Source organism: Diabrotica undecimpunctata, chromosome 1 (genome assembly GCF_040954645.1).
Source record: "Diabrotica undecimpunctata isolate CICGRU chromosome 1, icDiaUnde3, whole genome shotgun sequence".
Taxonomy (NCBI): Eukaryota; Metazoa; Arthropoda; class Insecta; order Coleoptera; family Chrysomelidae; genus Diabrotica; species Diabrotica undecimpunctata.
The window spans coordinates 110,303,599-110,320,013 of record NC_092803.1 but is presented as its reverse complement, the minus strand read 5'-3'; the positions used below and the strand labels follow the sequence as shown (position 1 = coordinate 110,320,013).

Here is a 16,415-nt window from a genome sequence, read left to right as displayed (position 1 = left end):
ATGGATTTTTTTTTTTCAAAAAGAAATACCAAACCTAAACAAAATTTTACAAGAAGTTAGAGACGACCCGGATTTGCCTCATATCGGACGAACTAAATTGTGGCAAGTTTTAAAAGAATTAAATTTTCGGTCGAAAAAATCAGACCAAAAATCACTTTTGATTGACCGGGAGGAGATAAAATGTTGGCGAAGAAATTGTCTAAGATCCATACGAACATTCCGGGCTGAAGGAAGGTCAATCTTCTATCAGGGTGAAACGTGGGTAAACTCAGGTGATACCCTAAAAAAAATTTGGTCAGATAAAAATATATTAAGCTCCAGGCAAGCCTTTATGGAAGGTTGGTCTACTGGTATCTCTCCACCTTCTGTAAAAACAGTAAAATAATAATTTCTCACATTGGCAGTGAAAAAGGATTTGTTAAGTATGGTTTGTTGAAATTTCAGTCCAAAAGCACAAAAGACCATCACGAGGAGATGACAGCTGATGTTTTCGAAGAGTATTTTGAGCAGATGATTGAACACATACCACCAAATTCAAATTATAGTATTAGATAATGCACCGTATCATTCACGACTAGTAGAAAGACTTCCAACGACTGCGTGGAAGAAACAGGGTATTCTTGACTGGCTGCGGAATAAGTATCTGCCTTACGAAGATGGAATGGTAAAAGCAGAACTTTTAAAAATTGCCCGGCAACACAAATCTAAGTTCAAGAAATACGTAGTTGACAAAATGGCGGAAAGGCGAAACATCACAGTCCTTAGACTTCCACCCTACCACTGCGAAATAAATCCAATTGAACTCATTTGGGCACAAATGAAAAGTTATGTGGCTAGAAAAAACTGTCATATAAAATACAAGCTGTACGTGAATTGTTATATGAGTCTTTACAACATATTACAGAACAAAACTGGAAAGATGCAGTAAGACATGTAATAGAAGAAGAACAAAAAATGTGGGATCTTGATAACATAATTGATGCGACCGTAGAGACACAACCGCTAATTATTAACCCTCAAGACGACTCGGATTCCGAAGTTGATCCTATTTATTTTGAATTTGAATAATTTTCTAATCGTAATTATATAAGGTAAGTAAAGGTAGTTGTTATCGTAAGGTATTCAAGGGGAAAGGTGCAAAATGTCGCCTGTCAAAATGTTTAATGTTTTTTAAATGTATTCATTTTTTTTCAAATCCTGAGAAAGCTAAAAAACATTTTTGAAAAATTTAAAGGCAGAATGAAATATTTATTAGAATAAATAAAAAGTTTCTTTTGCATGCAATATTTTCAATTAAAAATTATACTATATTTTCTCTTTTATTTTCACCCCTGTTACATAACATATTAAAATAAACATTGTAGAAGTTTTCAGGGACTTTATGCCCTCAGTAATAATGTAATCTTTCATTCTGCGTTTAAAATTTTCAAAAATATTTATTAGTTTTCTCCAGATTTGAAAATAATGGATACATTTAAAACACATTGAAAATTTTGCCAGGCGACATTTGGCGCCTTTCCCCTTAATTAAATAAATGTATCTTTTACAAATGGCAAGAAACTTTTTATTTTTGAATAAAATAAAGAAGTTTTATTAAAACAAAAATACAATATACATAAGTACAATTTAAAAAATATATTTATTTAGTTCAAATAAATGTTTCAATCATATACTATACGACACTGGTCGGTCATCTGTAACCAAAATACCTTCGTAATCGGATCATAAGGTTGCCTGCTGTATTGTATTCCTTCAGATACAAGGTGGGTTAGTCGAAAACATCTTAAACCGTCAGTTTCAGGTTAGTTTTTACTATTATATCGTATTACCTATCCTCTCTGTATTTCACTTCTCTAATTAGGGTTAAACTTGTAGTGAGCTATCGACAAATTGTGAACCGATTATACAAAATAATTTTATTACAAATATCTACTAAATCTACAAGTTTTATTGTTTGGGAAAACCCATCTGGGAATTATTTATCAGAAGAATAGCGCCAACATGCATGTAGGTATTATACAGTAAATTCGTTTTTAAATTCGCTTTACCAGCTGGCAAAGCAACTTGTGATTGTGAATATTTTGCTTATAAAATAAAAATAATTTCTTTTTTGAAAATATGCCGAAAGTAGCGAATCAAAAATCAAGTCTATTGCGGAGTTGGGTTGGTGGCAACAGTGAAATGAAGATTATAGATAATGAAAGTGTTTTCTGTACTATTTGTGATAAAAAGGTGAGTCCACTTATATTTTAACGAATCAAAAATTTAATTTAAAATCTCATTTTTGCAAGAAAATCAGTATACCTATACTAAACATGTAACAGTTTGACTATTGGCGGTAGTTTTATTTATTTTTACACACAACAATCCGTTAAGGACTAGGGCATTTTTTTTTAAAATAATCCTAATATTAACTAATTACAATTATTTTAAACAAAACTTTAACTTAAATATGTATATACAACATTCTTAACTACTCTGAATTACCTGGTGGACAATATTTCTCCATTCGCTTCTATTTTGTGCTTTTCTTTTCCAGTCCCTCACCTTCAAGTGTTTAAGGAGCCGATTAGTTTTCTGGTTATTACTAGTTTGGGCATTCTGTTTGCTGCTATTATTTCCACATATCCCAACCATCTTATTCTTTGTGACTTGACGAACTTGGTAATGGAAGGTTCTTTGTATAAAGCTATTAATTCATTGTTGGTTCTTCTCTTCATATGTTACTGTGGGTCAAATTACTGTTTTATATATTCTGAGTTTACCTTTTCTAGAAACGTATTTTGAGTTTAGTCGGGCTCTTAAACTACCTAATTTTTTATTCCCTTTTGTTATTCTGGCTTCGAGCTCCCATTTCTCTTTTCCATTTTCATCGAAAACTACACCCAGGTATTCAAATTTGTTCACCCTTTAAAAACTATAGCTTTTACCACTTACAGACCTCACACTAAAGTCTTCTTTTTTCCCTTCTGTCCCTCCCATGATCATATATTTGGTTTTGTCTTCATTTAGTTCCAATCCGAATTTCTGTGCTTCTTCAATGATTTTCTTCACAACTCTTCTTAATTCTTTCTCGGTTTTTGCTAGGATCGTTAGATCGTCAGCAAATACCAAGCACTGGTGCTCATTTTTCATGATCGTTTCTTTCACCTTCATGCTGCATTTTCTGATTACAGTTTCTAACACTAAGTTGAATAATGTAGTGGATAAAGGATCTTCCTGTCTTAAGCCTTTTGCAACCGTAAATTGATCTGATAAGTGACCATGCCAAGCAATTTCACACGTTAGCGTTATTTAGTGTCATTTTAACTAGCCGGATCAGTTTCTATGGTATACCCAAATGTTCCATTGCTCGATACATTTTGAGTTTATCATATGCTTGTTTAAAATCCAGAAACAAAACATGCAGGGGAACTTTACCTTTATAACAAGTCGTTTGTATCTCCTTTAATGAGAAGCTTTGGTCTACAGTAGATCTGTTCTTTCTAAAGCCGGCCTGATACTTATGTAGGATCCTTTCCGTATAACAATTTAGTTTATTTCTCAATATTCTTGCCAAGATTTTGTATACTGTGTCTAGTAAGGCTATACCTCTATAGTTGTCACACTTCAGTTTGTCTCCTTTTTTATGCAGAGGGCATATGCGAGTCTCATACCACTCCGATGGCATTATTTTCTTTTCCCATACTTGAACTAGTAGCTGATATATTTTTCTTTGTAGTTGTTCTCCACCAAACTTGATCATTTCTATGCATATGTCATTTTTAGCTGGCTTAACTATTTTCTCCAGCTAGCTTCTCCTATGGCAGATTTAATTTGTTCCCAGGCTTGATCTGTCTGTAAATTTTGGTCAAATTGTTGTAGAATTTTATTTATTTCTTCTTCATATTTATTATTTTTTTTATACGGTAGTTTTAGTTTCGAGACAAATAATATAAGTTCTCTTAAACATTTGAAGTCTGTATTATTGCATTAGACTCCTATTTACTAAACCGTTTTATTACAGATTCCATGGGAAAAAAATTCCAAATTTCCCAACACCTGAAAACGGCTCTTTACTAATATAAACTATCTAAGGACTTCAAGAAACCACGCCAGCAGCTTCTGCAGAACAACATTATTCAAAATCGTCACACAACGACGGGGCAAGAAATGTTTACAAAAGATTTATGCAATTTTTTTGTAAGTTGCAATATCCCACTGTATAAATTGGATAGCAGGTGTGTCAAAATTTTTTGAAAACATATTGCAAACTTGAAAATAAGTCAATACATCTACCAAGTTCTTCAACTCTTCGCAAGAAATATGTGAGGGCATCTTACAAAGACGGTATTGAAGGTATTAAAAGCCGGGTAAGAGATGAATATCTGTGGATATCTGTCGACGAGACTACTGACGCCTTCTTCTTCTTAAAGTGCCCTCTTCTCAATGGAGGTTGGCTACTACAATTTTAAACTCTTCTCTATCTTCAGCTGTTCTTATTAGCTGTTCAAAATTTAGCCCTGTCCATTGTCGGATGTTTCTGAGCCACGATAGTCTTTTCCTTCCTAGGCCTCTCTTTCTCTCGATTTTTCCTTTCACTATAAGTTGGGCACATTGGTACTTATTATTTCTCAGTATGTGGCCTAGATATGATGTTTTTCTAACTTTTACCGTGTTAAAAAGTTCTCTTTCCTTGCTTATTCTATGCAGCACTTCTTCGTTTGAGGTATGCGATGTCCATGAATTTTTGAGTATTTTCCGGTAGATCCACATTTCAAAGGCCTCCAATTTATTTACGGTTGATATTTTAAGGGTCCACGTTTCAACTGCATATAGAAGAGTCGACCAGACGTAGCATTTTGATAAACGTAGTCGAATTTCGAGTTTTATTCGAGAATCACAAAGCAGTTTTTTTATTTTTTCTAAAGATTTTCTGGCCTGTTCTATTCTCGATCTTATTTCTAGATCATAATTTAGGCTGCTATCGATCCAACATCCCAGGTACTTAAATTTATTGACCTGTTCTAAAATGTGCCCATTTATTGTGCAAGGTTGAGGTACGTTTTGGTTTTTTCGGATTGACATCAGTTTGGTTTTTTTAATGTTTATTTTCATACCAAATTGCTCACAGGTCGAGTTGGTCTTGTCGATGAGTCGTTGTAGACCTAAGTCGGAATCCGCAATTAACACTGTATCATCGGCGTATCTGATACTGTTGATATTTACGCCATTCACATTGACTCCATCCTTGGAATCCTCCAATGCTTCTTTAAATAGAAACACGGAGTAAAGATTAAACAGCAGAGGCGACAGAACACATCCTTGTCTAACTCTCCTTCTAATTTCTACTTCTGCGGATGTGGAACCTTCGATCCTAACTCTGGCGTTTTGGTTCCAGTACAAGTTTTTTAAGAATTTGATGTCTTTTCCATCTAAACCGACTTCTTGCAAACGTTCTAATAGTAGGTCGTGTCTCACTCTATCAAATGCTTTTTCGAAGTCTATAAAGCATATAAATATATCTTTTTGTTGGTCGTAGCATTTTTGGGCGAGAACTAGTAAACTGAACAGGGCTTCTCTCGTTCCCATGCCGGCTCTGAATCCAAACTGATCGTCTCCGATGATTGTTTCGCACTTTCTATAGATACAAATATGTACGATTTTTAGTAGGACTTTTACTGCATGACTCATAAGGCTTATCAGACGGAACTCATTGCAGTGTTGTAGGTTTGGCTTTTTGGTAGTGGGATGAATATTGACTCCAGCCAATCTTGGGGTATTTTACCTGTATCATAAATGCGATTGAATAAAAGGACAAATATTTCGATATTTTCTTTGCTGATTAATTTTAGCGTTTCTGGGTATATTCCGTCTGGACCTGGGCTTTTATTTGTTTTAAGATGATTAATTACATTTATGATTTCAGATTTCAGAATTGTTGGCCATTCGTTGTTATTTTCCAATCTTGGTTCTTCTCGTATGTCGTGAAAAAGAATTTTAATGTAGTTTTCCCATTCTTTCAGTTTATCTTCCATTGATTCTAGCAGTTTGCCATCCGTGTTCAGCATGGTGTGAAAAGTCGTTCTCTTAATAGTCGATGTAAACTCTTTTACCTTTTTATGTAAATTAACAAAAACCGTGCCTTTGTTGTAGTTCTTCTATTTCCACGCATTTTGTTTCCAGCCATTTCTCTTTTGCTTCGGTTATTTTTTTTCGAATTATTCTAGTCTTTTGTATTCTCCGTCCTTGTCATTTTTTTCTTTAGATTCTCTTCGTTTGTTCATTAATTGTAAAATCTCTTCTGTCGTCCATTCCTGTTTGTTATTTTTAGGTGTTACTTTTAGGTGTTATTCCGTTACATTGTTCATTTGTTCTTTAATAGTTTTCCACAGAATGTTTATGTCATCGTACTCGCTAATTCTATTGTGGTCGATATTTTCTAAATTTTTGTTTAATTCTTTATTTACTGTCTGATGTTTGGTGTCGTTTTTCAATAATTAGATGTCTAATAGTTGGTGTTGAGGTTTTTGTTTCTTTATTAGTTTCCATCTTGCGCGAACTTTTGCAACAACAGGATTATGATCGGAATTGATGTCAGTTCCAGGATATGTTTTTGCACTGATGATTGCATTGTGATATCTTTTGTTGACCAATATGTATTCTATTTAGTTACGGATTACTTTGTTTTCATTGTGTTGTGGTGAAGTCCGAGTAAACAATCTGCAAGGGTGTAATTTAAACCATGTATTTGTCGCTACCATGTTGTGTTGTTGGCAGAATTCGGTCATTCTCTCTCCCCTGTCGTTCCTTGCTCCAAGTCCGAAGTCTCCGATCAATCCAGAAACTTTTCCTCTAACTAACTTAGCATTAAAGTCACCTAAGATAAATGTTCGGTCTCGTTTTTTGGTCATCTTTATAAGTTTTTCTACGTCAGCATACCACGCTTCTAGCTCTTCTATGGGTTTATTCGCCGTAGGGGCATAAGTTTGAATGATGTTAATATTTACTGGCTTTCCGGATAGTTGAATAAGAAGACATCGGTCCGAAAATGGCACAAAGTTTGTGACGGCATTGTTATATTTGTCTTCTTAAATTACTCCAACCCCGTTACGATGAGCCAGATCATTATTACCCGAGTAATAGAAAGTTTTGTTCATGGTTTTAACTTTACCTGAACCTGGCCATATATAATACTGACGCCAAGGGTCGGCAAATCGCTTATTTAATTATTGGAGTTTTAAACAGTTCAGCTAATGACTCCAACAAGTCATATTTAATCAGCGTAAAATGTTTACAAAAACCAACTATGCAACAATTGCTCGATTTGTTAATAAATCTTTGACAAATTTCTTTTTACCGAATCAAGTACCTTCTGAAAAAATTTTGCTACTAGTTAGCGATGCCGCTTCCTACATGGTTAAAGCTGTTACTAGTCTTAAAATTTGTTTTTTTAATTTGATTCATTGTACATGCTTAGCGCATGGTTTAAACAGGGTGGCAGAGGAAGTTAGACTCGAGTTTCCAAATGTAAACACTTTAATCAACAATGTAAAGAAAGTATTTTTAAAAGCACCATTGTGGATAGAAGTATATAGGGAGATGCCTCCCGATATCCCTTTGCCACCGGCACCAGTGTTGACTAGATGGGGACGTGGTTGAATAGTGTCATATTTCTTGCAAATAATTATATTGATATCAAAAATGTTTTATCAAATTTTAATCCTTCTTGTTGTATTGCTATTCAGAAATGTCAAAATATTTTTAGTGAGAATTCTGTTCAGAATGAACTGTCCTATAAAAAAGCAAATTTTGACATAATTGTAACTCTATTACAAAACTAGAGAGTCAAAAATTATCTTTAAATGATAGTTTTTGCATTGTTTATTCTATCAAAGAAAGAATAGTAAACCTTTCAGTGACAATTGGAAAAAAAAATAAAGATAAATTTAATGAAGTTTTAAACCGGAATGAAGGCTTTTCTTTATTGCGATCAATAAATAACATAATCAATAGAAGCTTTAACGAAGTTATTAATATGGATCCCTCGCTAGTGTCAAATTTTAGATTTACGCCAATTACATCCTGTGATGTTGAAATATCGTTTTCCTCATATAAACACATATTAACTGATAGAAGGCATAACATCACTCTTGAAAATATTGAACATTTTATGATTATATATTATAACAGCAAGAACGAGGAAATTTTCTTGTGAATTTTCATTTATATTTTTTTATTAAATGTAGTAATAAATAAACACTCCCTAAGTTATACTATAATTTTATTTCTCACCAAATCTCAAGCCCTAAAAATTAAAAAATATTTTTTTAAGTGCATATGCTAATGCATATTGCATATAATAAAGGCATATTTGGTTACTTTTTAAGTGCATGTTGCATGCATATTTTAACCATTTTTTACAGCATATAATCCAATCTCTGGTAATAACATGCTTTAAGAAGTTCTGTTGGTAAAAAATGGTAAAAAAGTATCCTATTGGGAACTTTGACCTGGCTAGATACATGCAAGTTTTTTAACCTTCATGTTTCCTGAAGTGACATAGTCATAATGAAAAGTCATAGACTTTTAAATTATATAAAGCCAAAAATACGCTATTTTAACAACTTTTGTCTACTAGTAAACAGTAAATAATTTTAACAGATACTTTTAACGCTTTAAGGTGACTACTTTTGAATGTTAAGTTACTACTTTGCTGTTTAGAAAATTGTAAAAAACAAAAGAACTTTTAATTTTCAATAAATGTTACTAACTATTGAAAAAGTGAACCTTCAACCTAGAGAGTGGGGAGAGGAAAATCCTGAGAAAAATTTTTTGTGGGATAAAAGAGGCTAATGGGGAATGGTGCAGAAGAACAAACTAGAAGCTGATGGAGATTTATAAGAGACCCAAAATAACACAGACAATCAAAGCACAGAAAGTCAGATGGTTGGTACATGTTTGACGAATGCCAAAAGAATACTGCAAGCAGAAGAACAAGGGAAGAAAAGAAGATGGAGACCACGAAGAAAGTGGTTTGATGCAGTCCGGGCCAACATAGAAGAAATAGGAAAAAGTGATTGCCAAGCACAAGTAAAGGACCATAAAAAGTGGAAAAAACTAGTCAAAACTATCGAAGCCAAGAGCCTCTAGGGCCTGTAGTGCTGTTCTGTAGTTCTTCAGGGCTTTCGAGGTCTTAGTCTCCCGAGCCCCCAGAAACTACTACACACTGATCACTAACCAATGCACTACTGCCACTGGTTTGGGTGGAGGTTGGCGTGAGAGTTAACGTGAGGATTGGCACAGGAATTGGCGCGGGGGTTGGAGCGGACATTTCTGATAGAAGGATTTTGATTGGCGGGTGAAGCAGACAATATTTTCTTTGTTAAAGGTCTCCATGTCGAAGGTAACTGTATGCCGTTATTTTTTTATTGAGACAATTTGGATTTTTTCAATTTGCATGGCTTCTCGGAAAATTCTTGCTTCATAGAAGCAGATGGGGGCTATGGTTCTGGAGTTTTCAAAATCAATTTTGTGACCTGTTTGAAGATGGTGTTGACCTAGAGCTGAAATTAAATCGGATTTGCGAACAGAAATGAAATGTTCATAAATCCTATTTTGGATTTTACGATTTGTTTGGCCTAAATAGGATCAGACTGCCCCCGATTAAAGGAATTAATTTTAAATTTTTGTTTGTAAACTTTTAATCGTTCAAATAATTCTATTTGAACGGCTTATTGTTTATAAACAAAGTCTCGGTGAATTTTGGAAAAAAGACTTACTCGGGTTTTAAGGGTCGTAGGACGTAGGATATCATGTTTTCTTTATGAATTCGTTTAAAAATACCAAAAATAACGAATATAATAAATATCTTTCTATATGTTATTGCGTCTTAGTTATTTTAATTGTTTATAAGCTTACATCAGAGTACTTTTGCCAACCTATATTACAATATTGAACATAATTTTTTAATTCATTAAATAATTCAACATAGTAAAATAACGCTTTCTCTTCAATTCGGAGCGTTCAGAATTTATGTAGGCCTAATAGTTTAGGCATAATAATGTTGCAGATAAAAGCTTTCTGGGAAAAACACTTTCAATTGTGCAATAACCGCCATATGAAAGTTCTTGAAATTTTTAAAGCTGAATATTTATAATATTGTCTTTACTCTTAAACAAAATCAAAGTTTTTTGTGCATTTAAAAAAAAAATATTATTGATTTTTTTAAAATCAAATTTTAAAGCTATTTTGGTAATAAATAAGCAACAAATTAACAAAAATAACTTTACAAAACCGCCATTTTAATAAATTTTTTATGCTTTTTCAGTAAAATTGTGTCACTTTTCCATATAATTTAGAGGTCTTCACCTTTAGTATTTAAAATCAAAACATTGTTTACATATTTTTTATAATTAAAAAAGTAAGTTTAATTTTTTGCATATGTTGTTTATTACATAGTTTACATAGTTTACCAATTTATTACCAAATTTAACAAAAGCATTAGTTAGATACCTGCGTCAACGAATGTCACGGGAAAATCCTTAGTTCCCTGGTCTATAATGCGACCGGCTGCGCTAGCAACGCTTGCCGTCGGGATAACGCGGACTCGCAAACGGCAATATCGTAGGTATAATTTACACCATGGTAGTGCCATTGTCCGGTTGGGCCGACGCTAACGCGGCGTTGCTAACGCGACGACATTAGGGTTCGCATAACAGGGTCATCAAAGGGATGTCTACAGTTGCATTGCAATGTGACTGTAATTTCGGAGAATTTGTTCAGATCCATGACGACGAATATGGACTCCTTAAGATCATCTGGACAAACACAACATTATAAACACACTCCATCCTAGAGTATCTGAAATTAGTAAAACCTGATAGTATTTTGATAAAAAAAAATAAAAGTGTCATCTGTTTTAATTTATTGCTCGTATTTTATTATTATGTCCCTAGTAAAAATACAGCAAATGATACATAAGTTCTATTTACACTTGGATACTCTTCATACGTGTATATTTTTGCATGTAATCTGCTAACATTCATTGTTATTAAATTTGCTATAATTTATATTATATTTGTCTTTGTTTCCAAAACGTTTTTATGTTTTAGATCGTATGTGTTTTAGCTGTTTTTAAAAATGAATTATACGTTGTAACAGCGATTGCAAAATCCTTTAAAATAAATAATAATTAAAGTGTATTATTGGTTATTATATTTTCAGAATACATGGATATAATGATGGAATTACATGACATGTATGGACCGATAATAAGAATTCACGATGGACCTCTTAGTACCGCACTTTTTATTAAAGACGTTAAATTAATCGAACACATATTAAGTTCAACAAAGCTAATAAACAAAGCGAAGCAATATAAGTTCCTGCATAAATGGTTATCAACGGGATTATTAACAAGTACAGGTAAGAGTTTAATTACTTTTTGTGCTAAACTTCTTATGCTTTATTAATCAGACGAGTGTAAAACATTTGATTATCTATTTCTTATTCGTTTTATTATTATTTTACATTTACTCCGACAGAGGTTCGACAACAAATAAAAATGCTAAATCCTAAGAAAGCTTCTGGCTATGATTTGATAACAGGAGAATTACTTCAGAAGGTATTGAGAAAAGCAGTGGTGTTATTAACAATAATATACAACAGGCATACTACGTCTTCGATACTTTCCTATACAATGGAAATTTGCTCAAGTTACTATGATTCTGAAACCTGGTAAGCCCGCAACGCAAGCAAATTTATATCGCCCTATAAGCCTACTTCCAATAATGTCGAAATATTAGAACGGCTACTATTACATAAAATCGAGCAAGTTGTTCCCATAAACGAAATTATACCACAACGCCAATTCAGTTTTAGACGTGAACACTCAACCATCCAACAATGCCATAGAATAGTACCTAAATATAATTAAGACAACTCTCGAAGAGATCATTCCGGCTATAATGACTTTGTTTGTTGCTATACGGAAAAGCTGTGTTGCGGTCTTTCTATACCATGCTCTCAGATTAGCAAGCCAGGATATTCTTCTTTGTTCTGGGGCACTTTTTTCTTTAATTTTACATTGCAAAATGCATTGGAGTAGCTCGTATCTGCTTTGTATGTTGTATTCATCCTCCTCAATACTTCTTCATTGATGACTTTGTCTGTCCATGGTATCTTCAGGATCCTACTGTATAACCATAACTCAAAAGCCTGAAGTTTTGATAGAGTTTCCTCCTTTAATGTCTACGTTTCTACTCCGTGCAGAAGCACTGAGTATATGTAACATTTAAGGAGTCTTATTTTTGTTTTTAGGGTGAGGTCATGGCTCTTGAACACAGAGCTCATAGTCAAGAACGCACTTTTTGCCCTTCCGATGCGACATTTAATCTCTTGGGTATTGTCCCAAGACTCATTGATTATAGTTTCCAAGTAGTTGTACTGTGAGACACGTTCAATTCTCATTTGGTTCACATACAGATTTACTACAGTCATGTTTTCCTTGCTGATGATCATTAACTTGGTTTTGCTGGTGTTTATATCCAGTCCATATGTTCTACTTGTTTCCGTTATTTAGTTCATTAAGTTTTGCAGCCCTTCTATGGTATTGGAAAACACTAATGTATCATCTTTATACCGCAGGTTATTGAGCTTGACTCCCTTTATTGAGATGTCCTTATCAATATCTTTTAAAGCCTCTTCAAAAATGTGCTCAGAGTACAGATTGAATATCAGTGGTAAAATTATGCACCCCTGTCTCACTCCCCTTAAGATTTTGACCTGATCTGTATATCCATCTATTGTATATCCATATATATTATTCATCTATTCGGAGCACCGCTAATTGATTCCAATACAGGTTAGCTATTATTTTTAAGTCTCTTCCGTCAATCCCTGTTCTCTTCAGCCCTTCCATCATTTGTTCATACCTGACTCTATCGAAAGTCTTTTTGTAGTCAATCAGGCATGCAAAAACATTACAGCTGACATCTTTACATTTCTGAAATAATATCTGCACGCTAAATAAAGCTTCCCTCGTACCAACGGCGTTCACAAATCCAATCTGATTGGGCGCAATTTGTTCCTTGCATTTCGGGTAAATTCTTTTGTGGATAACTTTTAAAAAAAGCTTCAGCAGATGGCTCATTAGGCTTATGGTTCTATAGTCTTTACAATCTTTTTCTCCTAGTTTTTTGGGCAATGGTACGAACTCCGATTTGAGCCACTCTAATGGTATTTTTCCTGCCTTGTATATTTCATTCAATATTTCAGTTATTATTTTTATTTGTTCTGCATCTAATAGCTTCAGCAGTTCTGCAAGAATTTCATGAAGTCCCGGTGCCTTTCCATCCTTCATTTGTTTGGCCGCTGCCGTTATTTCTTCTGGTAGGATTTCGGGACCTGAATTTTCTTCAATGGTGGGCTCTTGTATTGTTCTAAGGCCATGGAAAAGTTTCTCCAAATATTCTTCTCATACTTTTTTTATCTTCGTTGGTTATGGCAAGATTACCTTCATCATCTGTTATTTTTCGGATATTGCGTTTTTGGATTCCAGATATTTTCTTCACCTTTCGATGAACATTGAAGTTATCGTATCAACTCTGATACTCCTTAATTTCTTAACATTGTTCTGTTTTTTGTTTCTCTTTGGCTTCTCTTATTTTTATTTTGACGATGGTATGTATGCTCTTATATTCTTGGAGATTTCCTTTGTTTTTTTTTGATCCATAAGTTCCAATATTTTATCAATCATCTACGATTTCCGTTTCTTTGTATCTTTCTTCAGGTGTTCCTTAATTTCTATCACTGTTTCTTGTATGATGGTCAGACTTTCCTCTATAGTTCCTGCAGTTATGCATTTTAGCATCTTTGTATTGAGGTGTTCACTCAACTTCAGTCGAACATTGGAGCCTTTCAGTTTTCTAACATCATACTTCTTCATCGACTTACTTGTAACCTTCTCCATTGTGACTTTAAAATTATCTACAACTCTTATATGATCAGAATTTATGTTTGCCCTCAGATATGTTTTGACAGATGTACAGCTGTTCCTATACCTCTTATTTACTAGTATGTAATCAATCTGATTTCTTATAATCCTTCCCACAGAATCCTGTGGAGATTTCCAGGTGTACAGTTTCCTTGGGTGTAGCTTTAACCAGGTGTTCATTATTACTAATTGATTTTCTTTCTCAAAAATCTCCAATGTATCTTCCCGATCGTTCCGGTTGTTTAGACAAAATGGTCTAACTGCAGATCATGATTTGCTGGCCTCATTTTTGGCGTTGAAGTCACCCATGACAATTGTTAGGTCTTGCTTTTTCAACCTTTTCACGACTTGATTATTACTATGGTATAGTTCTTCTATCTCTTCTTCTGTTCCTTCTGTCTCCTCTACAAACTGAAACGACATTTAACAGATCAACTATACTTTATACTAAAATCGTATCTTACTGATCGTTACTTTACTTCCAAGTCAAAATTAAAGACAGCTACTGAAATTACCACATCATACAATCTGACGTACCTTAGGGTAGGGTTTTGGGCTCATTTCTGTATCTGATATTTACAGCAGACGTTCTAACCAACAATGATACCTTCTTAGCTACTTTTGCTGATGCTTTGCGGAATCTTGGCAATGGATATCGACCCTAATGTAGCATCACAAAAAGTAGATGGAAGATGGTAGATGGATTAACTGGCTTAAGCGATGGAAGATCAGTGCTAATGCTAGCAAATCAGTACAAATTACTTTTACAACAAGAAAATCCACATGTCCACAAGTTTATATTAGTAATACTCCCATTCCTATAAAACCAGTTGTCAAATACTTGGGATTGCATCTGGATAAAAAACTTACATGGACAACGCACATTAAAACTAAAAGGAAACAACTAGATCTTAAACTAAAAAATATGAACTGACTATTTAACAAAAGGTCTCAGTTATCTCTTGAAAATTAACTGCTTCTGTATAAAGCTATACTCATACCAGTTTGGGCATAGGGCAATAGTAAAGTAAAGCTTAATGGTATGTATCTACCCAAACACTTCACAATGATCTGGACATCCCATTACGTAAGGACATAATAAAGAATCACTCAATAAAATTTAAAAATTTCACCACTGATCTCAACAACGAACTGATAAATAATTTATTTACCCAACCCTTGCCGAAAGAAAATTGAAGAGTTAAATACGTTAATTTACTTATTACTCTGTGTATAGAGTAGATTGTAAACAGGCAATGTAACAAAAAAAATCTATTATCACATAATATTTCATTACTACGGCAACTTTAAATTTGTTGTGATTTCTTCTTTTTACTCCCTCGAAATTAATAGAGGACTTGTAAGTGAGACAAGGACTAGTTATCAACAGTGATATTTACAACATGTATTATACGATTATACTATGTACTCATCCAACTTTCTAATTTTCCAATTTATTATTATATTATGTTAAATAGTACCGTAGAATGGGGATGCATTGATCATTTTTAAATTTAATGTTAAACAAAACTTTTATCTAAGAGTTAAAATCGACTAAAAAAATCAGTAATAATCGGGTTTCATTTATCAAGACACACAATAAATATTAACACTAAATGTTTGATACTTTTCAAGAAAAAAAATTTAAAGGACCTGATCAAAGATATACTGTAGATGGGGATATTTTGATCACACGTGTAATTTTAGTTTAATATGAAAGTATCCCCAATGTTATTCACTTTGAAAACATATTTTGACAAATCTTATTTTATTATGACTTTTTAGGATAAAAAAAAAATTATGAAACTTACAGAAAATAATGTATTTGATGATAATGAAATAAAACTGCACTTCAACAACTTAAAAACTACGAATTTTACAGAAAAATAAGGTATGTTAACGTGTTTCAAATTAAACTAAACTTCAACTACTTTAACGTCTTTTTTAAAAATGCATTTGGTGCTTCCATCTAAACACTCTATAGATGCGGGATTTGGTAAAAATTCAACTATATCCTCCTTACTAATTTGGGATATGTCGGCATCAATCATCTTAAATTCTGTATTGCTGGGTTTTATGGATTTATAGCCTATGACTATTACTTCCGGCTCTACCTCCAAAATTTTACAGACATAGATATAAGTTTTTTTTCCTCTCTGAGATAAGAATTTTGCTAAAATATATCTACCTGCTTGAATCTTATCTACTTCAGACTGCACTTCGTAGTTTTCTTCATTTTCTAACAAGTCTGATTCATTTTCAGACTCGGATTCATCTGACTGTGATATGTGGCTTTCTTTATCTGAACTATCTTCTGATTGCTGCTCAATTATTGCTGTTGACACACTAGCTCCGGGAGCTACATCTAGTTTCTTTTTTCTTGTTTTTGGTCTCTCTGGTCCTCCAAATCTTTGCTTCTTTAGAAGTGCAGTTAATGCAT

At 33.5% G+C, this 16,415-nt stretch overlaps 1 protein-coding gene across 1 annotated transcript in view; it reads left to right on the top strand.

Annotated features, from left to right (window-relative positions):
* Positions 1-16,415, top strand: part of LOC140452320 (cytochrome P450 4d2-like) — a 101,880-nt gene that overhangs the window by 10,264 nt on the left and 75,201 nt on the right. The window contains exon 2 of the mRNA XM_072546507.1: positions 11,206-11,406. Coding sequence (XP_072402608.1) covers positions 11,206-11,406 — 201 coding nt within the window. The remainder of the gene's footprint in view (positions 1-11,205; positions 11,407-16,415) is intronic.